This window comes from Procambarus clarkii, chromosome 10 (genome assembly GCF_040958095.1).
Source record: "Procambarus clarkii isolate CNS0578487 chromosome 10, FALCON_Pclarkii_2.0, whole genome shotgun sequence".
Taxonomy (NCBI): Eukaryota; Metazoa; Arthropoda; class Malacostraca; order Decapoda; family Cambaridae; genus Procambarus; species Procambarus clarkii.
This window is the reverse complement of record NC_091159.1, coordinates 48,480,698-48,506,180: the sequence shown is the minus strand read 5'-3', so window position 1 is coordinate 48,506,180 and position 25,483 is coordinate 48,480,698. Positions and strand designations below refer to the sequence as shown.

At 43.8% G+C, this 25,483-nt stretch overlaps 1 protein-coding gene across 2 annotated transcripts in view; it reads right to left on the bottom strand.

Annotated features, from left to right (window-relative positions):
- LOC123774331 (proton channel OtopLc) overlaps window positions 1-25,483 on the bottom strand; it is a 219,099-nt gene that overhangs the window by 132,610 nt on the left and 61,006 nt on the right. The window contains exon 1 of one of the 2 annotated variants that reach the window (XM_069322035.1): window positions 10,014-10,141. The exons of the other annotated variant lie outside the window; for it this stretch is intronic. Within the exon in view, the coding sequence (XP_069178136.1) occupies window positions 10,014-10,045 (32 nt within the window). The 5' untranslated portion in view covers window positions 10,046-10,141. Of the gene's footprint in view, window positions 1-10,013; window positions 10,142-25,483 lie in introns of those variants that run through there. 2 annotated transcript variants of the gene reach the window in all.

Sequence of the window (25,483 nt, the reverse complement as noted above, 5' to 3'; positions counted from 1 at the left end):
AAATAAAATAAAACATGTCTTGTATATCCTAGTTTGGACACCAGCTTGACTTAATAATATATATAAAAACAGGATTTTCTCATGCGGAAAGGTAAAATTGTATATTTTATACAAAACTGTTTAACACGCAAATAGAAAACTGGAACGATTTAAGTTCTCAATGGAAAACTATTCTAGATTACAGGCCCGTGCAGGTTACTCCAGCCTGCACCTGTCCGCCTTCCACCGTCAAGGTCTGCGGATATAAACGGCGGGTTGATCTAGAAAGCTGAGTGTATTGCTCCATCCTCGCCGGAAGTGATATTTATCTAATGAAAGAACATGCTTGGCGCGAGCACGGGGCGCGGTGCCTGCAGGAGGCAGGAGCAAGCCTCACGTACTGCGGACGCTAGGGTACACGATGCTAGTAGCTCTCCAGGCCTATCAAGATAGGATATGGAATTATATTTAATTAGTCTTGCGCATGTATTAGGCTCTTACACCTTTGCTTATCTCTCCTATTTGTCTTTCTTTCTCTAGTTGGAGGATACGAACCTGGTTGATGGGGTTCTGGGAGTTCTTCTACTTCCCAAGCCCGGCCCGAGGCCAGGCTAGACTTGTGAGAGTTTGGTCCACTAGGCTGTTGCTTGGAACAAAATCATGAAAGAAAATAGGCTACAAAGCATGCAGGAGTTGCTGCGAAAAACATTGAACATGAGAAAAAGATACTTATGAAAGACCTCAACGCAGCATTGAGGGGATTGTGTGAGGCGCAGTGTGAGGCGAGGCTTGGCTGTGTATCCACACTCCTCACCACACCGACACCAACATGCACTCAATATTAACAAAGTACAATTTTGTTTTCATCTCCAGCATATTTATTTTTTGTTCTACATAATTTGTTTTGCAAAGAGAATTGTGTGCAGTGTGTGTGTGTGTACGTTTTGCTTATTTGTTCCATTCTCTAGATGCCTCCAATAATGTCCTCACACACCTGGGATATTGAAATGGTTTCGTTTCGTGCTTCGTTCTCACGATTTGACACTTAAAAATGCAATTGTTTTGCCCTACCAGAAATATATGAACCTAAGCAACTCCCCCCCCCTCCTGTAATCTATAAGTACCAGTGATCAACAAACGTCAATGTTACGTTGCTTTACTAAAACCTCAGGAATTTTGAGGTTGAAACAGAGGAGTTTGGCAAGGGGATGATCCTGAGGTCTCATGGAACCTGAGGGTAGAAATAGCCTAAGCTACTCTATCCCTTTGAGATGTATTTTTTCTTGTCTCAATAAACATACTTGAACTCATAGAGCGCGCAGGTCTGATTGATTGACGAAGATTAAGCCACCCAAAAGGTGGCACGGGCATGAATAGCCCGTAAGTGGTGCGCAGGTCTGATTGCCCGCCTCAAAAACCCTTCCCAAGGGATGACACGCTTGATAGGCACGACCTTACCAGATGTGCTGAGTGTCAGGTATTCTGCTTGACGAGCATATCTATGACAGGAACATCCTTACAAGGCGTGTGGCGTGCATGGCTGGCAACTTGTGTACCCACCTTTGCCTCACACCTCATCCGTAACGCTTTCCCTTGAAGTGATGGTGCATAACTTCCCTGGCGGCCTTGCTTGCGTGAGTCACTCATGCGAGCGCCCTCTAGGGAGCCCCTTGCGTAAGTCCCTCGCCTGAGTCCCTCGGTGTGAGCACGGAACGCGGATGCCTGCAGGAGGAAGGAGCAAGCCTCACGTACTGCGGACGTTGGTGCAGGTGGCAGACGGCGGCCAAAGGGCGTGGTGAATGACTTCACTCCCTCGCTGATGTGCATATGCGTGTCTGACCTCGTGTTTCCTCACCTTTTCTCAATTTCACACACATAATTAAGGGTGACCTGTTGCCCAATAAGTAGGGCAGCCGGCTCACAAACAAATGGTTCTGGGTTCGAATCCCGGACAGGTCGAGAGATATAAGTTTTCAAATACCCGATAACCCGGTTTACTAGCAGTAAATAGGCGCCATGCAGCTAGTTGGTCCAGTGTTGTGAGTTTCATTTTGAGGACTGTCTACCCTTGACCTATCGGAGACATTGATAGTGTCTCACAGACCTCCCGACCCTGAGATGGCAGACCATTAGGCTACTAATAACAGAAGATTGCAAACTGTTGCAAGAAATGGCAAGACTTGGACTTGTGAAGTTGAGGAGAGAGACGTGGCTGTAATGGAACTGAGGAGAGCAGAGACCTCATAAGGGTTGAGTGACAAGATAAAGAAGAGAAGGATCTTGCAAGAATTGCAACTTACTGTCTCCAGAACACGATATAGAGGAAGCTGTAACATCCAACAAGGCAATTCTGGGCCAGCTTTAGCTTGGCATTGAGCTATAAAGGAGGAAATGCAGAAAAGCACATATGTAAGCATATATATAAAGCATATATAAAGCACATATAAAGCACATATAAAGCATATATAAACCATATATGTAAGCATATATAAAGCACATATATAAAGCATATATATCATCAGCTCTAAGCTTGAAGATCCTGAGACAGTACTGAAGGAATATGTTGACCAGACCACACACTAGAAATTGAAGGGACGACGACGTTTCGGTCCGTCCTGGACCATTCTCAAGTCGATTGTGACCATTCTCACAATCGACTTGAAAATGGTCCAGGACGGACCGAAACGTCGTCGTCCCTTCACCTTCTAGTGTGTGGTCTGGTCAACATACTTCAGCCACGTTATTGTGACTCATCGCCTGCACTGAAGGAATATGTCAACAGGTACTTGACTACTAGTGACTCTGGGGAAGCGAGCTCTAGCTCTTATGCCCCCTCTATCACCTCTATAGGTTTAATACCTCTATGGGAAGGTATAGGCATATACTTTAGAGATACCAGCGTTAGTACATACCAGCTCTATAGTGATAGACTTACTCAATAGAGTAATGCAACCCTATAGAGCTATATTAGCTCTGAAGAGATATACAGGTATTTAGTGACGTGTGAATATAGCATTGACCAGACCACACACTAAAAAAGTGAAGGGACGACGATGTTTCGGTCCGTTCTGGACCATTATCAAGTTGATTGAGAATGGTGCAGGACGGACCGAAACGTCGTCGTCTCTTCACTTTCTAGTGTGTGGTCTGGTCAACATATTTCAGCCACGTTATTGTGACTCCTCGCCTGCATGTGAATATAGTATTAAAACTTTTTTTTGAGATATATACAAGAGTTGTTACATTCTTGTAGAACCACTAGTACGCGTAGCGTTTCGGGCAGGTCCCTGGAATACGATCCCCGCCGCGAAGAATCGTTGTTACAACCAAGTACCCATTTTACTGTTGCGTTAAACAGAAGCTACAGTTAAGGATTTGCGCTCAGTAAATCCTCCCCGGCCAGGATACGAACCCATGACAAAGCGCTCGCGGAACGCCAGGCGAGTGTCTTACCACTACACCACGGAGACTGATGAACTTCACGACTAAATACGATACATGGGCAGACGGAGGTCAGGTAAACCATTGTAGATCACAAGAAATATAAAGTAGGTTATCACAAATAGGTTAGTCCGTATACAGTAGGTATTGCAATCACAAATTGGCAAGAGTATATAAGTAATTATAATCGCATTGACCTGGCCTGGTCAGTGCGATTACAGGCAGGGGACCTGACGGCTGAGTGGACAGCGCTTGGGATTCGTAGTCCTAAGGTTCCAGGTTCGATCCCCAGCGGAGGCGGTAACAAATGGACAGTTTCTTTCACTCTGATGCGCCTGTTAACCTAGTAGTAAATAGGTACCCGGAAGTTAGACAACTGCAACGGGCTGCTTCCAGGGGGTGTAACAAAAAGGAGGCCTGATCGAGGACCGGGCCGGGGGAACGCTAAGCCCCGAAATCATCTCAAGATAACCTGACCACACGTAAGACAAACTATTTAACATGGGAGGACTCGAGGAGATAGGACACCATGTGGTTATCTTGCGATGATTTCGGGGTTCATCATCCCCGCGGCCCGGTCCCCGACCATTTCCCTGGTTGCTGGACTGGTCAACTAGGTTGTTGGACGTGGCTGCTCGCAGCCTGACGCATGAATCACAGCCTGGTTGATCAGGTATCAGGCTCTGGGTATTGATCAGGGCCACAAAAGAGGGTTTTGATCAGTATCTTTTTCACACAGTTTTGACCCATACATCACAGTAACACACAGTATCACAGTTTTGACCTGTGATACTGGACACATACACATGCTGTGTATGTGTCCAGTATGGCCACATACACAGTTTCAAATGAAGATATGATGGGGCTTGAGAAGTTCAGGAATCTGTACACCAGTAGAGTGACGGTTGAGAGGCGGAGCCAAAGAGCCAGAGCTCAACCCCCGCAAGCACAAATAGGTGAGTACAACTAGGTGAGTACACACACACACACAGGAGTGAAATGCTCACCAGCCCATATAGAGGATAATATCTTTATTTTTGTCGGCGCTCTTGAATACAAACACGACGTTTCTAGGTTGATGGATGACATGACTGGCTGCACACCCTCATTAACATGGGAGAGATGCGCTCCCACTCTCACACTCTGGGAGGGAGACGTCGCACCTCTACTCCCCCCTCCCACCTGCTCACTGGGAGGACAGGTACGCACACCCACGTACCACACACAGCTCCAACTGACCAACACATTATTACAAACTGTCCAGCAATTAGTGTGTTAACTCCTAATGAACAAATCCACAAGGGCCGTGACGAGGATTCGAACCTGCGTCAGGGAGCATCCCAGACACTGCCTTAATCGACTGAGCTACGACAGGGTAAAAGGGTTGAAACCGAAGTTCTACTGAACTTACTGGAACTTACTTAGATATTTGTTCATTTGATGCATCACGTTAGTGTGATCTCTGTGTGTGGTGTTAACTCCTAGTTTATGCATTGTAACTGTTTCCGCGTAGAGATGATCTCACCACCTTCCAACCACCACTAATATAGTGTCACACATCATCTAAGACAATATTTATATATGAAAGTAAATTGCAAATTTCGAGGTTGAAACCCGAGTCGTAAGGGGGCGTGATAATCTCTACACCGGTCCCAGTGGTCCTGGGGTCACAGTGGTCCCGGGGTCACAGTGGTCCTGGGGTCCCAGTGGCCCTGGGGTCACAGTGGTCCCGGGGTCACAGTGGCCTCGGGGTCACAGTAGCCCGGGGTCACAGTAGCCCCGGGGTCACAATGGTCCCAGGGTCACAGTAGCCCCGGGGTCACAGTAGCCCGGGGTCACAGTAGCCCCGGGGTCACAGTAGCCCCGGGGTCACAATGGTCCCGGGGTCACAATGGTCCCGGGGTCACAATGGTCACGGGGTCACAGTGGTCCCGGGGGTCACAATGGTCCCGGGGTCACAGTGGTCCCGGGGTCACAGTGGTCCCGGGGTCACAGTGGCCCCGGGGTCACAGCGGCCCCGGGGTCACAGTGGCCCCGGAGTCACAGTGGCCCCGGGGTCACAGTAGCCCCGGGGTCACAGTAGCCCCGGGGTCACAGTAGCCCCGGGGTCACAATGGTCCCGGGGTCACAATGGTCCCGGGGTCACAATGGTCCCAGGGTCACAATGTTCCTGGGGTCACAATGTTCTCGGGGTCACAGTTGCCCGGGGTCACAGTAGCCCCGGGGTCACAGTAGCCCCGGGGTCACAGTAGCCCCGGGGTCACAGTGGCCCCGGAGTCACAGTGGCCCCGGGGTCACAGTAGCCCCGGGGTCACAGTGACCCCGGGGTCACAGTGGCCCCGGGGTCACAGTAGCCCCGGGGTCACAATGGTCCCGGGGTCACAATGTTCCTGGGGTCACAATGTTCCCGGGGTCACAATGTTCCCGGGGTCACAATGTTCCCGGGGTCACAGTGGCCCCGGGTCACAGTAGCCCCGGGGTCACAGTGACCCCGGGGTCACAGTGGCCCCGGGGTCACAATGGTCCCGGGGTCACAATGTTCCTGGGGTCACAATGTTCCTGGGGTCACAGTTGCCCGGGGTCACAGTAGCCCCGGGGTCACAGTAGCCCCGGGGTCACAGTAGCCCCGGGGTCACAGTAGCCCCGGGGTCACAATGGTCCCGGGGTCAGCATCTTGCTTAAGAGGCAATATGTCAACATAATATCCAGTTCAGCAGGTGGTGGGCAGCTTGACCACTCCTCCAAAACACTGTTCAAGGTCCCCCAGACAAAAAAAAATTCTTGTGGGGACAAGGGAGGGGGTGCTAGGTAGGGGAGAGAGAGAGAGAGAGAGAGAGAGAGAGGAGAGAGAGAGAGAGAGAGAGAGAGAGAGAGAGAGAGAGAGAGAGAGAGAGAGAGAGAGAGAGAGAGAGAGCGAGAGAGAGAGAGACGGTGCTAGGTTGGGGGGAGAGAGAAGGGGGTGCGGAAGGGAACTGTGGGGGGTGGGGGGGGGGGGTGGATAGAATAGGGAGATGGTAGTTTGGTTTTTGATTTATATTTCAATGTGATTTATCTCTGATCCATCCCATATAGTCTCAATACAATCCTCCGCCATTCCCTCTGGCACATTAATCTATATATCTATGAGAGACTGTCTAGCGGATAAACTTACCAAATGTACACACACACACATGGAGCATGTGGCATATGGGAACATCATAGGTCAGTCAGGGTCGGCCCATGTGCCATGCTTTAAGAAATATCGGCAATTTAATTGAGCCCCTTTGGAATTGTAATGAAGTCTGAAATAAAATCATGGGTTGTGAAAACCGTAGAATTTTAACGAATACTCCCGACGTTTGCCGGTTTTAATGGGGGGAGGGGGGGGGTGAGAGAGAGGGGAAGAAGAGAGGGGGGGTTTATGTTGAGAAGATAGGGAAAGAGAGTAGAGAGGGGGATGCGGGGGGAGAAAAGTGGAGAGGGAAGGATAGAGGAGACAGGAGAGGAGAAGAAGAACGGGGTGGAAGAGAGAGACTCTACAGCAACCAGGAACCTCTTTTAGTACTGAAATATACCAAGGCTCATCGATTGGCCGGCTGGCCCGACTGTGGGAGTGGCCGGCTGGCCCGACTGTGGGAGTGGCCGGCTGGCCCGACTGTGGGAGTGGCCGGCTGGCCCGACTGTGGGAGTGGCCGGCTGGCCCGACTGTGGGATTGGCCGGCTGGCCCGACTGTGGCAGTGGCCGAGGCTGGCCCGACTGTGGGAGTGGCCGAGGCTGGCCCGACTGTGGGAGTGGCCGAGGCTGGCCCGACTGTGGGAGTGGCCGGCTAACTAAACCGGCTGGTCAGATTATTGGAGCTGCTAGCTAACGACCCCACATGCAGGCAACCAGCCAATTTCTTCGTAAACTTCAAATACTTAATCAAGTTTAAAAAATAAAGTAACAAAAAAATAAAAGTAAAAAAATATATAAAGTAAAACAAAAAATAAAGTAAACGGACATCAACAGTATTGTATTTCAGATCTACGAATACATTTTGTTAATAAAATACATTTATTTGTATACTGATATACGTTAAAATTAATAATATTATATATATATATATATATATATATATATATATATATATATATATATATATATATATATATATATATATATATATATATTTGAGTCAGTCTGGTGTTGACAAAGGCTTTAACAAAGCCGAAACGTTCACCTCATTTCATATTTCTCTGTGGATTTTCCGCATATATATATATATATATATATATATATATATATATATATATATATATATATATATATATATATATATATATATAATATTAATTTTAACGTGTTTAAAATTAATTTGTTCTTTTCTCTCAAATATAATATTACATTCTGCAATGTGATGAATAGTTAGGCTTAATTTAGGTTACATGATTAGGTTCTGTTGCCAATTATTGGTATTTGCAGTATGTGGATCAAGCACATATCAACCCGTCCTCAGTCCTCATGAACAAAGGCCAAAGTCTATTCCATCCACCCGCTAAACCCCTTTGTTTATAAATGAAAAACGATTTACACACGACTCACAACTGATAACATCCGAACACTTCTCGAACAAGACGACTTTTGTTCGAACCACAACGCTGTAAATGCTTCACCCACGTACTCGTTTATCTTCTTCATAAACTATACCTTGGGATGGTTCCGAGGATCCGTACTGGCACGGCCCGGGTTTTGACCAGGACTCATGGTTGACGGTCCAGTCAACCAGACTTGCGACGACGCTGCGAGACAGTGTCAGTTTTCTCCAGCTATCAGTCATATAAACTGCCATCCACACTTCCGTGGGAGTAAACATTCCAGTCACCTGGGTCTCGAATACAGTCCCATGATAGAGCTACGGCCTGACACGCGAGGGGGTCCAGGGTTCGAGACCCATACAGTACAGGTGAATGGAATATTAGTCATTGTTTCAGTCTGCCCAAGAAGACTCAACGTGACATAAGGTCGGGGGCGTGAATTGTTTCAGAGGACCACCTGTCCCAATGTTACCTTCGTGGGAATTCAAAATATACGGAATTATTTTGTAATCATATATAAATTATAGTTTTCTATATAAATGAGTCAGGATGTGGCGGCGGTAACAAGTAGCAGACGATTGCTATGTTGGTGGCGCAGTATTTTATACACTATAAGGACGAAACACCTATACAGGACACAAACAGGCTGCAACACGGGGAAGCAACACTATCATCGCTGCAACACTTAACACCTCACAAACAACAGCCTAGTATATATATATTTTATATATATATATATATATATATATATATATATATATATATATATATATATATATATATATATATATGTATATATATATATATATATATGTGTGTGTGTGTGTCAGACCACGAAGGAAGGATTGAAACAGGAATTTCCTTAAGTACTTTCGTATTTAATAATACATCTTCAGAAGGATCCGATTCAGAATTATTAAATACGAAAGTACTTAAGGAAATTCCTGTTTCAATTCTTCCTCCGTGGTCTGACACTGTCACATTTTTCATCACGTGTTAATTTTCGTGATTTACACACATATATTATGTACACATAATATAATAACAACCTGTAATCTGAATGCAATTGGGTGACAGTTCAAAGACTGGACGCTAGGAATTTCTCTTGTTTTTCATTTATACACACGAGGCTTCTGTTGGATTTCATCAGATGATTGTGAGCCGCGACTCTTAAAGGAGCTTTGAGTCTTAGGACAAAATCGAACACTTTTGTACTAAATAAAAATATGTTTTCTGTAACTATAAAATTCACATTTTCTGTAACTATAAAATTCACATTTTCTGTAACTATAAAATTCACATTTTCTGTAACTGTAAAATTCACATTTTCTGTAACTGTAAAATTCACATTTTCTGTAACTGTAAAATTCACATTTTCTGTAACTGTAAAATTCACATTTTCTGTAACTATGTAAATTATAAAAAATGTAACTGTTCTTAGCGTAGCTGTATAAAAAAAATCTTCACCAAATAACGATAACAATAGCTAAGTGTTGGGTAATTGCTTTGAGTACTGTCCGACATGTAAGGCTTCTAACAATGTTACACTTGTTGACCCCCACTTCTAACTGGTCACACACTATTAACGAAAGCTAAAAGGCAAATTGCACAAATTAAACACGTCAAAAAATAGATATCTGATGTTATTTGCAAACAAATAATTATCACAAAGTCACGATATATAACCATCGTTTCATGAATCACGCGAGTAGTTGTTAGCTAGGCGCATCCGATTCCTAAATCGTCGTCGACCCTCAATCAACAACATCTTGTAAATCCTTTTCTATTACATTAATCAGGAAAAATAAGGCTTCACGCGATCGAAACAACTATTTCTTTCCATCACCTGTGAATCATCGTGTCTAGTGAGCGAAATCACACTATTTCATCCAGTTTCAACACTCATCGTACTATCATTTGCAGCAGGAAAAAACTTGCCACTCTTGATCCACTTTGTATAACGTGTGACACTCCGAGCTTTGCGCAGCCCAAAATGATTCCAGGAAAATACAAGACCTTGAGAGAAAGTCTTCACCTACCGTGGGGGTGTTTGCTCGGGGATCTTCTCCATGCCTCCGGTAGCACACGCCGCGGTCAGGAAGTACAAGGGGGAAAACGTCGTCAGGAGACGCGAGGAAGTAATGAGCGAGGACAGGCTGTTGGTCCTCCGGAGCCAGCTAGTAGTCAGTCAGCAAGAAGGCGGCGCTGCGCACGGGGGTCGAGACGTCTTCACTTTTTGCTCCTTGATGGCTTTTGCAGCCTGTGCTGTAATACACGTAAGTCACTTACAGGGTAGTAATCTGACCACAGTATGCTATGGCACTCCTTAAAACCTCGTAAAACCTCGTGGGAATTAGAAATTTGCCGAACACTGACAGAAAATGGGAAAAAGCGGTCTTTAGCAATGCAATTCTAGCTGAAGATGGTACTTCAATTTCCAGACCTGTTCGAACTGTGCCACACTTGGAATATTTGACTTTTTAACCTGTATTTTATCGAATACAATTCATTATACGATCTCTTGATACATTATCCTGTCACTAATTTATGCAAATGCTGCCAACAACCCAAAGTGTTACTGTTTTCTGGACTCTGAAGGTTTTGGCAACAAATTATCCAATTCGTAGACGACTTGTTTTTGTCTTCGGGGAAGTCCCGAAGTTGATGAGGGTTGCTGAATCATGACTTTAGGAACCAACTATGTTGGCCAAAGTTTAGAACTAGATATTTGTTTGTGCCAAAACTGGTTAGTATCCAAGCAGGACGAGGCACACGCTTGGTCCCATACGCGTCCAGGCAACCAAAAGGCGAGCCTTGCGTTTGGCCCCATACAAATTCAAGAATTCGTTTATATTTCTCATCTATATGTAATGTTAAAGTTGAGCTTTAATACTAAGAAATAAAACATATGTAATTATGTAATTCAGACATATATGTAGCTTTCTATACATTATTATTACTTTATATATTATTTACGCTGATAATTATAATATAAGTAATTACTGATGACTTAATGGTATACACGTTTCATAAGGACACAGTTGATTGTCAATTCAATCTAGGGCGTGTTATTTTTTTTGTGAAGGATTAGATGATTAGCACAGAGGGCTCTGATAAATATCAACAATAAACCAGTTCACCAAAGTGTTGTTCACTTACGTATTCCTCTACTGCTGCCACCTTTACATAGAGAGCCACTTATCTTATCTACTATACGACGAAGATAGATAAGAAAGAGTAAGGAGTGAACAAGACATCTCCTGTTCTTCGTAAACAGTTAATAACTTGATAAAAAGGATCCGTTGTAAGACGCAAAATAAATGGCAATCTTACATTAGCGAGGCTTTGCATCCTTTGTAAAAAAAATAGTAACCTTTAGCGGGTCCACTGTCTGACATTTTGGCTTGAACGTATCCTGGTGTCTGGTGTCACACTGTGGAGGAGGGAGAGGGAGGGAGAGGGAGGGAGAGAGAGAGAGAGAGAGAGAGAGAGAGAGAGAGAGAGAGAGAGAGAGAGAGAGAGAGAGAGAGAGAGAGAGAGACAGAGAGAAAGAGAGAGAGAGAAAGGACAGGACTACACTAAGGACCAGAACGCTGTCTGCGAGCGAGAGCGACGTCAACCAACTAACTGCACGGTGCAGCACAAGATTAAAGAGGGATGATGTTACATATCACCACTACACCTCGTTGATTCCAAAAGAAAAAGATCCCTATCATAACCTTGACTCACACTCCAGCTTAGGCTGAAAAATCTGTCTACTACATCAATTAAAATATGGGATGAATAGAAACTCATTTATAACTAGGACAAGGAAGATGAAGCCCAGTTACAGCCCCGCTCCTGTGGCAGGTAAGTCCATTACGGGCTCACCATAGCCCGTGCTACTTGGAACTTTTTGTTCTGAGTAGCTGAATCTAAAACAACAACAAACAGATGAAGCCATTATCTTGACCTGGGGCAGTGGGCGTGAGGCTACTCGGGTCGTGGGTCCATACGAGGCCACTTATCCATAAAAGTGGCCTCGTATGGACCAATTGGCCTTCTGCAATTCTCTTTATTCTTTTATTCTCTCGTTCTTATGTCGCGTTGACTGAGCAAAACACCTGTTGGTGAGCCCCGAGGGGGGGGGGGAGGTGGTAATATACATCTGGCTGATTAAGAAAGTCCTAACAGTGAGGACGACAACCCAGGAGGGAAGACGACCGCCTAGCGACTGGGACCAGTGGAGGCCAACCTGCTCATACCCTCCTGGTTTCTCGTCCGGTTTGGAGACTGTAGTTTACCTGAAGACCTTGAACACTACACGTGCCTACGCCAGGCGCAAGAAAATCTACGATATGCATGTCTCGATTACAAGTTTGAGTAGAACCATAAACAGTTGTCTCGTATATAGAGGAGCAGTCTAGAATAAACAGAAGGTGTCTTGTATAAACAGTCGTTACCTTCTATAAACGGTTAGATTTTACTTGACTCCTGCGATTATTAAGGTGTCATTGACGCCATAAACTGTAGCCATTCCCACGAGTGACGACTGTGTTTATTTAGTCTTGAATGGTGGTATTACGCTAGTTGTAACTCAAGATGAATTGTCGTCTAGCTACAATCACCAATCAACCACGATAAACGCAACAGCTGTAGCCGATGCAACATAAATGATTCGTATATACTGTACTCTGAAGTTTGTTGAACATATTACAGAAGCTGCAATATTGAATTGCGTTTCTACCGAGGTCATATGTGCATATCTTCTTGAACAGTAAGACAGCTTTGCATTCACTTAATGCTCCTAAATGTGTACCCCCGGGATGTAAGCCTATAAATTGGGAATAAAACTACTTAAAACATACGCTTTTCAATACTAATGAGCATCAGCTGAGTAGGCTAAACTAGTTGATGAATAACAGTCGCATCATACGGTAAGAGTTTGAGTGGCCATGTTAACTTTGCGAGTTTAGGCAAGCCTCGTGGACCCCCTTCCTCCTACTACTAGGCTAGTCTCATGGACTCCCTGACCCCAAGACTTAGGCAAGCCTCATGGAGTCCCACCCTCTAAATTTCTTTCACCGGGGTGATGGGGGTGCCATGACTAGGATAGCATCGTAGAACCTCCTCTCCCCCCCCCCCCCCCACCCTCAACCAAGACAAGGCAAGCCTCATTTGGTCTGAAACCCTCTTTAAGACGAGGCTAGTCTTGTGAATACCAAACACTCGCTTTCCCCTGCAATACCAGACAGGGAAGTTATCTAAGCATTAAAGTTAAGTATCTTGAGCGCCTATGCAGAGAAGAAGAAATAAAGTATCAGCCGATTGACTTTGGTCTACATTTTGCAGCCTTAATGAACTTTCTGGAGTGAATTATCTAAATTTACAGAGCGTATACAGTGAAAATGTGGATGAATTAGTAGAAGAAATGCACGCCACAATGCACGCATCACACATGCCCAATGCCCTATTTTGCACGGAAGGAGCCCTAACTGGTTTGGTGTTATGCTTAATGCCTATCAGTCCCAGGAAGGGCCATTAGGACCACCACTATAGTGACCAACCAGCACATATACCTCAGTCCTGAGCATAGTCCAGGACTAAAGTAATCTCTCAATATATGTATATGCCGAGTGTGGGAAATCTAACGGGGATTGATTTGATTATTAATTCAAGAGATTGCATTTAATTGCATTTATTACTTATTTATTACTTGTGAATTGACTGTATTTTTATAATTTATTATCACCAGTAAATTTCCCTTCACACATTTTGGAGGTTCATAATTCAGTTTATCACACCGTAATGAAACGGTTTTTATATAAATTTATTTACTAAACTGAAATAAAATAGTTAGTAGTACTGCTACAAATGTGTTTAGTTATAATTTAAAACGGCCTCAGATGATTCGATAGTGTTGGCTGGTCGTCCAACATCAGACACCCTCGGTCATCTGTACTCCCGTACTGGACAGATGTTAATGGTGTCCATGGGTACTGGGATGTACCAGCTCAACTGATGTGTCATGCGGTCACAATTTACCTGCCAACAAGTTACACCGTAAAAACTGACGATAACGTGTAAAGTAACAGGTGTTACACATGAAAGTTAGGTAATTATTAATGAATATACTTTATCCTTTCGGGTGTTTTCCTGCATTGTAACGATTTAATCCTAGATACATATTAATGGCCAAAAATTATGCACTATTAGAAAAAACCGAATTCTGCACTTTCCTTAGTGTTGTCAAGTCTTGGGAACACATAGTGACTAATGTAAGTCACGCTGCTTTCTGGAGTAATTTTCTGCATTGTGTAAGGCATGATATGTCGCAGCTCAAGTTTCTCCAACAACAAAGGGTTTCCTCCTCCTGCATCGGCGTCATAATCAACTTATTTTCATTAAGATTCGGAAGGAGTAATGGGTTTGATGTCAAATCTTTATTGACTATATAACTAATTTAGTAGATTCATTTTATTAGATTTTGTGACGACGTGGGGAAATTAATCCTGTTTTCTAGAGTAAAGTCATAATTTTCAGTCTCTTTTAAGACTAACTAATGTATTTATTTATAATGGAATGAACACAACCAGAAGCAAGTGATTTCTACCTGTTGCATTAACAATTTATGGGTAATGTGGGAGTTTTTTCTCACACTGAGAGGCGGGATATACCTTTCGGTGTATCTATATTCATTGAGGGTTCCCTAATATCCACCATCACCCAAAACTTTACAACTAAATGGGCAACAGCATGCTCTTTAACATCATATGGAACCATAAACAAGATCATTGAAACTTAGACACACGCCACGCATTAAAATAGAGAAACATATATATTACAATCAACAGAAAAAGGTAAGAACACACTACACTAGCAGCACACTGCTAAATACAGGACAGACATAAATGAACATTTGCATCCACTGTCGTGTTCCAGAGACAATTAAACATTATCCCCTGCTATGCTTCACACATCTCAGAACCAATTTCAAAGAAGAACTTATCATTCTCAAAGCGCGTCCATATTAACGGAAGGAGATCTCTTAAAACAACATAAAATGCTACGTAGTCAGAGCACTGGCTAAATACCACAATTGACCTATTCACATAAAGTGACCACCCGTGACAATCTTACACAGAAAACGTAAACCAAACATCAACATAATATCCAGCCATTGACGCCAAATGCATCATCAAGTTTGACTATAAAAAAATAATACCGGAATATCATCTCAAGCAGGGATGGCGGTTACCAAACCAACTATCTGTTTTCACAGCTGAATTATATGCCTTATATTAAGCTCTCCAAATAATCACAACACTACCAATCGGGACATACACAATCTGCAGTGACTCCAAGAGTGCGATTCAAGCAATTACATACTCTTCAACAACGTGCAAGGAGTTTGTTTACCCATGTCTTCAACTTCTTCATGAACATCGATTGATCGATTATGATACCTCTATCCAATGGGTCCCAGCGCATTGTGGTATTCTCCATAATGAACTAGTAGATCAACTAGCCAAAGCAATGCATAACACGCCTCACATTATCCGTCATCCAATTCCCCATGTTGCACGTAAAGGAGCCTTCAAAAATACCATCACCCAAGATTTTGCGACGAAATGGAAAACGTCATGCTCACCTTTGTACTATGGGTTCATTAAAAAGAAATGGGAAACTTGGAAACATGTCAGATATAAAAGCAGAGAAATTGATATAGCGATGACCAGATTAAGGCTGGGACACCAAACTAGCAGCACACAGCTAAAAGTACAGAACAGACATCAACGAACTCTGCACCCACTGTCAGGTGCCTGAAACAGTCGAACACTATCTCCTTCACTGCTTCCGACATTATAGTGCCAGAGTAAATTTCAAACAAGTACTTATCGCACTTAAAATACCCTTTACCATCGAGAATATATTAGGAGGCGGTGACCACTCGTTACAGGACAAATAGTCAAAGCACTGGCTAAATATCTCCAGTCGACCAACAAACTGGGTCACATCTGACCCGCGCCACATTTATACCTGGCGCCACCAACAGCTAAACACAGACAACAACTGCCTCGTCGCAGCACCAAGGATCAGCTGACGCCATAAACACAACACACCGCCCTACGGTGCGGCAAGTCTCCCTCTAACACACACCTCTGTTTTAGTCGCCGCTCCTCTGTCTACACCACAACGCAACAAGCACTTTTGAAACTCTTATCATCCTCAACATAAAAGCCTCTCCCAACATCTGTACTGGTGCAGTCATCGGGAGGACAAACCCTTCATGCAAACTGCCTTTACTATCAAGAAGAAGAAGACTATAAAAAAAAACTCATACCTTGCCAAACCATCAACGCTGAGGAGCCACTTGTACCGTCATGGAACGGAGAAACACCTTCACACAAACTGCGTGTCATGAACAAAAACTTTTGCCATGTCCCACTAGATTATTACACACATAATGTATAAGCAATTACATACTCTATGAAGACAAGGTAAATATGAAATTCCGTTAAAAAAATAGATACCAATAACTTCAAATATAATTTCTTTTATTTATTACATAATAACATACAATAAACTGTTTATGTATTAAACGTTTTTATATAAATGATAGAAAAATTTCAGGTGTTATTGTGTTGAATATATAACCTAAAAATTTATCTCGTTTTCACGATTCGTGAAGCGTTAAAATTGCAGGTGTTCGTATTTTCGAACACCTGCACCTGAGTGTCACCCCCCCAAACCTTCCGAGGACAGTGCATTAGTTATCTCGGAAACGTACATTCTGCAGTTCATTATTTTACTAACGCACAGCAAACTTTTACGCTGGGTTCGAGAGCTTATAAAGCATATCACATTAAGTGAGAGGACAGGTTCTTCCATTATATATATTCCCAATGAAAGTTTGCTTCTATCTCAACTACTTGTCATGTCGGACCAGCTTTATTACCACGCTGTTCGCTCAGCTCATCCTGTAAACTCTTCCAGATCTACCTTACCAACATGATCATCTACTTCTACCAATACGATCATCTACTTCTACCAATACGATCATCTACTTCTACCAATACTGTGATCTACCTCTACCATGTAAACTGAAAAAATGATCTATCAATTATACATACATAAAATGAATAAGCTTATACTCACTTTAACTCTTCAATGACTAGAATTCGAAGGCGCTGCAGTTTTCACTTTGCTTAACTACACTCTGGTGTCCTCAGACAGTACAATATGAAAAGGGTGTCTGGCTAGTACGGGCTCACCATAGCCTGTGCTACGTGAAACTTTTTGTTCCAGGTAGCGAATCTTTAACAACAACAACAACAATTGTTCGACTTAACTCAGGGACACATACACCCGAAAGTATACACTGCTCCATGATATGTATACATTATGAGTTTACATCAGTCTTGAACTATACTTAGAACTACAGTATTCTTGGTTAGTTATCAATTGTGGTGGCCGTAATAACCCTCCGAAGATCCTACGTAGCTTCAAGTTCCCAGACAATGTGGGTTGTTGTGTCTATGCTGTTCTATCCTACATGCCTTAAGTCCTCATACAATGTTTTTGAGGTTGTTGTACCTATCCAAAGAATAAATCATATGTATGCAGATGAGGAGTCACAATAACTTGGCTGAATAATGTTGACCAAACCAGACACTAGAAAGTGAAGGGACAACGACGTTTCGGTCCGTCCGGACCATTATCAAATCGATTGTCACAATCGACTTGATATTGGTCCCCGACGGACCGAAACGTCATCGTCTCTTCACTTTCTAGTGTGAGGTTTAGTCAATAAATCATATGTATGTTCATTAAACGCCAAATGTAACATTTCCTCATAGCATGTTACCTGTAATATTCTCTCTTGGAAAAGGATTTGATAAAAAATGAGGTATGAGCTTAGCTGGCCGAATTGTCATTGGCTTGGTTTGGATTGGTGTTCATCATCAACCACTAGAGGGCTGTTAAGGCCACCACAATTGCTTACCGACCAACAAGCGTGTATACTTTAGCTCTGATCATTACCCAGGACTAAAGTAAACTCAAGGGAATATATCGATAAGTGGTGAACCTTTTGAGGTATATATCCCTGTGGCATTGGCTTGGCTATCCTGAAGTATGTTGGCAGTAGCCTGATAACTCGAAAACAAAAAATCGGATTTTCTGGCCTCCCAGAGAACATTCACGTACAACTCAGCTCGCGCTTGAACCACCTAGGCTTACACACAAGTGTTTTAAACTTGAAAGACCGGTTCAGATTCTTTGCCCTCAGCTGTGTCTGGATATCACATGCTGGCTATGCAAATCATTTTTTTTCAGGTGGTTGGAGCGGGGGAGGGGGGGGGGGAATTAGAAGACATAGGCTTTAGAGTTAGACAACCTAACTTAACCTAACCTTTGCAGTCTGCGCTTCTTGATCCATCCACCTACCAACTTTACCAATCTATCAATTTGTGAAGTTACCCAGGTAAGCTATACGAACAACCTAAGAAGGTTAGCTGAAGTACTTTGTTGATTGTGAATAGTTCCCGCTGAGTGGAGCCCCTAATCAGATGAAACTCAATAAATTAAGGTCTAGGGATTCTCGATTACCAAATAATCGTAGTGTCCAAAAATTGTACCCTGGTGTGTAAATAATCAACCTTTTTGTCTAAGCAATCTATTTTGTTGTCTAAGCACTCTACTTTAGTGCCTAAACTGTAAGTATAATGCAATTCAGAATAAAATTCAAGGTGCAAGGTAAACTCAATGTATATAGACGAAGAGATAGACCTGTCCGTACAGCTTGGACTCACGTTTTGAGATACGTGCAATTACAAATTATTTTACCAAACTGAATGTGTACGAATCTAGCGCAACCTATCAAAACCGAAGTTGTATTTTCCGAGGAAGTCTCAATTGCGGAGATTCAATTTCCTGTAAACACCATATATTGAACCTACAAACCTCTGGAATGTTATTAAGGCCACCATAAGTGCTTACTGACTAGCATTTTAACAATGAAATATACAAAACTAATCATATGAGAGATATCCAACAGACATGACCAGGATTGATCAATCATTTACTTCTCAGAAAGTACAGTCTGACAACGCATCACTAGTAAAACCGGACCTGGAGAACGCATTATTAGTTCAACAGCTAAATTGCGTCAAAGTCAAGGACAGACAAGATAGAGTTCAAAGCAAGGCGTCTATGTTCATGCTAGGCTTGAGGAACAAATTGTATTGAGAAAGACTATTAACATTTTAACGAGAGATCTAACAAACAACATATAGAATAGTCTAGCATATTTAATATAGCGTTTTCAGTTATTTAAGTCTTTCTTTTAACCTTCAGAGTTGATCGTTTACAATGTCACTGTTAATACCAACTCCAAGGTATTTGTGCTGCCTACACGTTTCAATGTTCAGGTTGTTAACCTTGAAAGTTATAGGGACATGGGTTTTCTCTTGGGGATGGAGAACTCTGGATTTAGTTATAGAGATAACAAGACCACATTCAATGCTTTTAGCAGCGAGTGAATCCAGTAGAGCTTGCAGTTTAGTTTGGGTATTTGCAACAATGCATATGTCATCGGCATAACAGATGACAGCTTCGTCAGGCAGTGTGGGAATATCAATTGCTAATTTGTGCATCAAAACATTGGACAGTGTAGGACTTAACACTCCACCCTGGGGTGTACCCAACTCAAAGGGTGCATAATATTTCCTTTTGACCCCCCTTGAAAAGGACTGAGGCGATTCTATTACTCAGGTAACCCCTGAGCCATGTCATCAGTCTTCCCTTAACTCCAAAAGATGCTAGTTTTTTCTAAGATTATTTCTCTGCTGTATCAAAAGCAGTTTGTAGGTAAATAACTACCGCCTGAGAGCTTGGTCCCTCCCTAATAAAGTATTCAGCAAAGCAACTTTGTGTGCTTCTTCCAGGATGGAAATCATACAGGTTATGAGCAAGGTGGGGCTTATTTTGAAACATTAGTCTGTAGAGTATAATACTCTCCAGAACTTTACATATACACTATGTCAGAGAACTGGGTCTGAAGCTTTGTGAATTAGGCTTTGGTATGGGTATTATAAGTCCCTGTGTCCAGCGGTCAGATAAGACACCCTGCAGTAGGCTTTGATTAAACAATTCTAGCAAAGGGCTGTTTGGCAGCTCAGCAATTACTCTCATGGTATTGTATGTGATACCATCCTCTCCAGGAGAGGTAGCCTTACCTTTCTTGAGTGCATTTTGTATTCTACCTGCGCACGCTTCTCCGACAAACAGCCTCCTACACACATTTTTCAGATTCCACGTTAGAAATTTAAGAGTGATTTTGTCGTTCATGCTCATGAACTTAACGAAGAGAAGTGTTTACAAGGTTCACAAGTTGCAAACTATTGTTTACAAGTGACATTTTTTAGGGGTCAGTATTGTCAAAGAGTTCTTTCATCTGTACCAAGGTCAGTTGGCTGCCTGTACCTTTCCTAGCTTGTATAATAATCGTACATTCATCATGATTCATAGAGGTACAAGAGGTATTGTTTGGAATGAGTTCTTGAGTGCATTTGCTAATTACAGTTAAGACACTCGGGGTGTTCATTTGTTACACTCGCCACAGCGGTACTTTCAGCACCAGATGAAGGGTCAATATTTGCTTCTTGAGACGTGTCAACACTTACATCACTGGAAGGTATTTCACTAGAGCCGGCGAGAGGATCGCCTGAACACTGTCTCAGGCTTTCCATCTTAAACTTAGCAAAAATGAAGTTGAGACCATTTTGAATTTTCGTGAGTGTTTCTTGGAGCTTGTCGATGGTAATTTCCATTGTTACTCATGCGAGCTGGAAGTTCCAACGCCTCACTCTGGAGGCTGGCGTCAGGCTTACCAGGTAGGGCAGGGAAGGATGCTGTTGGCGTCAGGGATGGTGGGATAGAGGTCATCCCGGGTGGCGGGACGAGATGGTGTTTTTTTTTTTTTATTAATAAATGAGGTACATCTGCATTAGTGCAGCTACCCTAGACTATATGAAGTGGAGTACAGTATGTCAAAAAAGCTAACTAGGTGATGCTAAGAAATCCCCATCACACAGGATGGTTAGTCATACAGAGGCATGTGATAAGCGGTCTGCACAGGCAGACTCCGGATGCATTTTGAGGATATCATCAACACAAGATTGAATAAGGTAGCAGTGGTAATACAAGTCCCCATCTCGCAGGATGGTTAGTCATACAGAGGCATGTGATAAGCGGTCTGCACTGGCAGACTCCGGAAGCATTTTGAGGATATCAACAACACAAGATTGAATAAGGTAGCAGTGGTAATACAAGTCCCCATCTCGCAGGATGGTTAGTCATACAGGGCCATGTGTTTAGTAGCCTGCACTGGCAAATTTTGGGTATACTGTGAGGATATCTTCAAGAATACGAGAGTGAATAAAGACGAGATGGTGTGCGGTATGACTCAAAGTGACAACTCTATGGTTAGAAAACACTCAACCTGTCGGACAGAACCCGTCCTCGTCAACCCGTCCTCGTCAACCCGTCCTCGTCAACCCGTCCTCGTCAACCCGTCCTCATCAACCCGTCCTCGTCAACCCGTCCTCGTCAACCCGTCCTCATCAACCCGTCCTCATCAACCCGTCCTCATCAACTTGTCCTCATCAACCCGTCCTCATCAACCCGTCCTCGTCAACCCGTCCTCATCAACCCATCCTCATCAACCCGTCCTCATCAACCCGTCCTCGTCAACCCGTCCTCGTCAACCCGTCCTCATCAACCCGTCCTCGTCAACCCGTCCTCATCAACCCGTCCTCATCAACCCGTCCTCGTCAACCCGTCCTCATCAACCCGTCCTCATCAACTTGTCCTCATCAACCCGTCCTCATCAACTTGTCCTCATCAACCCGTCCTCATCAACTTGTCCTCATCAACCCGTCCTCATCAACTTGTCCTCATCAACCCGTCCTCATCAACCCGTCCTCATCAACTTGTCCTCATCAACCCGTCCTCATCAACTTGTCCTCATCAACCCGTCCTCGTCAACCCGTCCTCATCAACCCGTCCTCATCAACCCGTCCTCATCAACCCGTCCTCATCAACTTGTCCTCATCAACCCGTCCTCATCAACCCGTCCTCATCAACTTGTCCTCATCAACCCGTCCTCGTCAACCCGTCCTCATCAACCCGTCCTCATCAACCCGTCCTCATCAACCCGTCCTCATCAACTTGTCCTCATCAACCCGTCCTCGTCAACCCGTCCTCATCAACCCGTCCTCATCAACTTGTCCTCATCAACCCGTCCTCATCAACTTGTCCTCATCAACCCGTCCTCATCAACTTGTCCTCATCAACCCGTCCTCATCAACCCGTCCTCATCAACTTGTCCTCATCAACCCGTCCTCATCAACCCGTCCTCATCAACCCGTCCTCATCAACCCGTCCTCATCAACTTGTCCTCATCAACCCGTCCTCATCAACTTGTCCTCATCAACCCGTCCTCATCAACCCGTCCTCATCAACTTGTCCTCATCAACCCGTCCTCATCAACTTGTCCTCATCAACCCGTCCTCATCAACCCGTCCTCATCAACTTGTCCTCATCAACCCGTCCTCATCAACCCGTCCTCATCAACCCGTCCTCATCAACCCGTCCTCATCAACCCGTCCTCATCAACCCGTCCTCATCAACCCGTCCTCATCAACCCGTCCTCATCAACCCGTCCTCATCAACTTGTCCTCATCAACCCGTCCTCATCAACCCGTCCTCATCAACCCGTCCTCATCAACCCGTCCTCATCAACCCGTCCTCATCAACCCGTCCTCATCAACCCGTCCTCATCAACCCGTCCTCATCAACCCGTCCTCATCAACCCATCCTCATCAACCCGTCCTCATCAACCCGTCCTCATCAACCCATCCTCATCAACCCGTCCTCATCAACCCGTCCTCATCAACCCATCCTCATCAACCCGTCCTCGTCAACCCGTCCTCATCAACCCGTCCTCATCAACCCGTCCTCATCAACCCGTCCTCATCAACCCATCCTCATCAACCCGTCCTCATCAACCCGTCCTCATCAACCCGTCCTCATCAACCCGTCCTCATCAACCCGTCCTCATCAACCCGTCCTCATCAACCCGTCCTCATCAACCCGTCCTCATCAACCCGTCCTCATCAACTTGTACTCATCAACCCGTCCTCTGGAATATCACATCACATTATGACCTATAAATCCCCTAAGGCCTAAAACTAATAATCATAGCGGCTGGAAAAGTTGACGTGATGCCACGTTTTCTATCCATGAGTCCTCGGTTAGGTTAGGTTCGGGCAATTAATTCCATGGAGAGGACGGACTGCAGACACAGTCAAATAACAACAATAACCAGAACTCACAAGAAATATTTAATTCTATTTAAAATCTGTATAACGTGATAAAAGATTGACTTATGGATCCTTTAGCACAGTAGTCTACGACCTCGGCACACAATCGAGGGACCCCGATTCGGACAGAAACGGTTATAGGTATGTTTCCCTTCACCTGGTGCATCTGTTCACCTAGCAGCAAATAGTTTAGCTGCTAGGTGAACCCGGGAGTTCAGGCAACTGTAGTGGGTTGCATCCTTAGGAGGGTCAGATGTTGGTCTAGTGGGAACTCAATAAAGTTAAGAACACCCCACCTGTCTTACGGGTTATTCATGCCCATGCCACCTCTTGGGTGGCTTAATCTTCATCAATCAGCTACCTGTCCTCGACACGTCAAGCCAGATCTCGGGGCCGGCCTCGGGAGTACAATCCTCTCAAGTCTCTCCACGTACATTATATTACAAAAATTAAAACATGATTTAGTATATCTAACTTAAACGTGTAAATAAGCATATGACAGTGTCAGACCACGGAGGAAAATTGAAACAGGAATTTCCTTAAGTACTTTCGTATATTAATACATCTTCAGAAGGAGTGAAGATGTTCTGCCTTCTGAAGATGTATTAATATATGAAAGTACTTAAGGAAATTCCTGTTTCAATTTTCCTCCGTGGTCTGACACTGTCACATTTTTAATCACGTGTTTATTTTCGTGATATACACAAATAAGCATATATATATATATAATAAAGTTTTAACTTGAAGAGTGATGAAAGATGTCACTGTAGTAATTATTAGAATGGCCGCATGGTAATGATATACTTGAATATCTCAAGGTATTAAGTATTATTACTTAAAGACACTTACAAACGCAGCTCGTCTCTAAGGCAGTTATATTAATTTATAAACATTCCCTAGTTCATCGTATCATGTTAATAATTGATGAATATTTAATGTAGGCAAATTTTCTACATAATTAAATGTAACCAAATTCCTCGCAATTTCTTGATAATTTCGCGAAGCGCCACAAATAGGCCTACAATCTTTTAATACATTATATGTTTGGTTACATTTGCTTGCAATGTTGACCAGACCACACACTAGAAGTTGAAGGGACGACGACGTTTCGGTCCGTCCTGGACCATTCTCAAGTCGATTGTGGTCCAGGACGGACCGAAACGTCGTCGTCCCTTCACCTCCTAGTTTGTGGTCTGGTCGACATTCTTCAGCCACGTTATTGTGACTCATCGCCTGCATTAGCTTGCAACATCCAGGGTACATACAATGAATTTGCACTATCCAGGATAATACCTAAGGAAGATGACTAATTACTCATACCATCTTCCTTTGCTTTTATTTGCTGAGTGCCGTACCCAGAACACGAGCAGTTTAAGCGTATTTGGCCAGTGATTCAGGGAGCAGTTAAGCAACAGCCTTAAAGCCCCCAAGACCAAATTAGGAGAAAAGACAAATCCTGCAGTGATAATACTGGTTAAACGTGAGACACGAATAGGGTGCAGAGTTGCACCCTTCAGGATCCCACTCACTTCTTCCAGACTGAACTGTTGCAACTCATTTAAAGACTTTCCCCCCACTGACGCCAGAAAAATTTATTTTCTGATGAAGACTTCGATCGTATATATACTTGTTATCGTCTGATGTATTTCTTTATACACACACACACACACACACACACACACACACACACACACACACACACACACACACACACACACACACACACACACACACACACACACACACACAGTTTCAGACTGCTGAAACTCACGTCCCTGGAAGAGAAAAGAGTATTGACCAGACCACACACTAGAAGGCGAAGGGACGACGACGTTTCGGTCCGCCCTGGACCATTCTCAAGTCGATTGTGGTCCAGGACGGACCGAAACGTCGTCGTCCCTTCACCTCCTAGTTTGTGGTCTGGTCGACATTCTTCAACCACGTTATTGTGACTCATCGCCTGCAGACAGAAGAGTTAGGGGGAGACATGATAACCACCTACAAAATTCTCAGGGTAATTGACAAGGTGGACAAAGACAAACTAATTAGCACGGATGGAACACGAACAAGGGGACACAGGTGGAAACTGAGTACCCAGATGAGCCACAGAGAACATTAGAAAGAACTTTTTCAGTGTCAGAGTA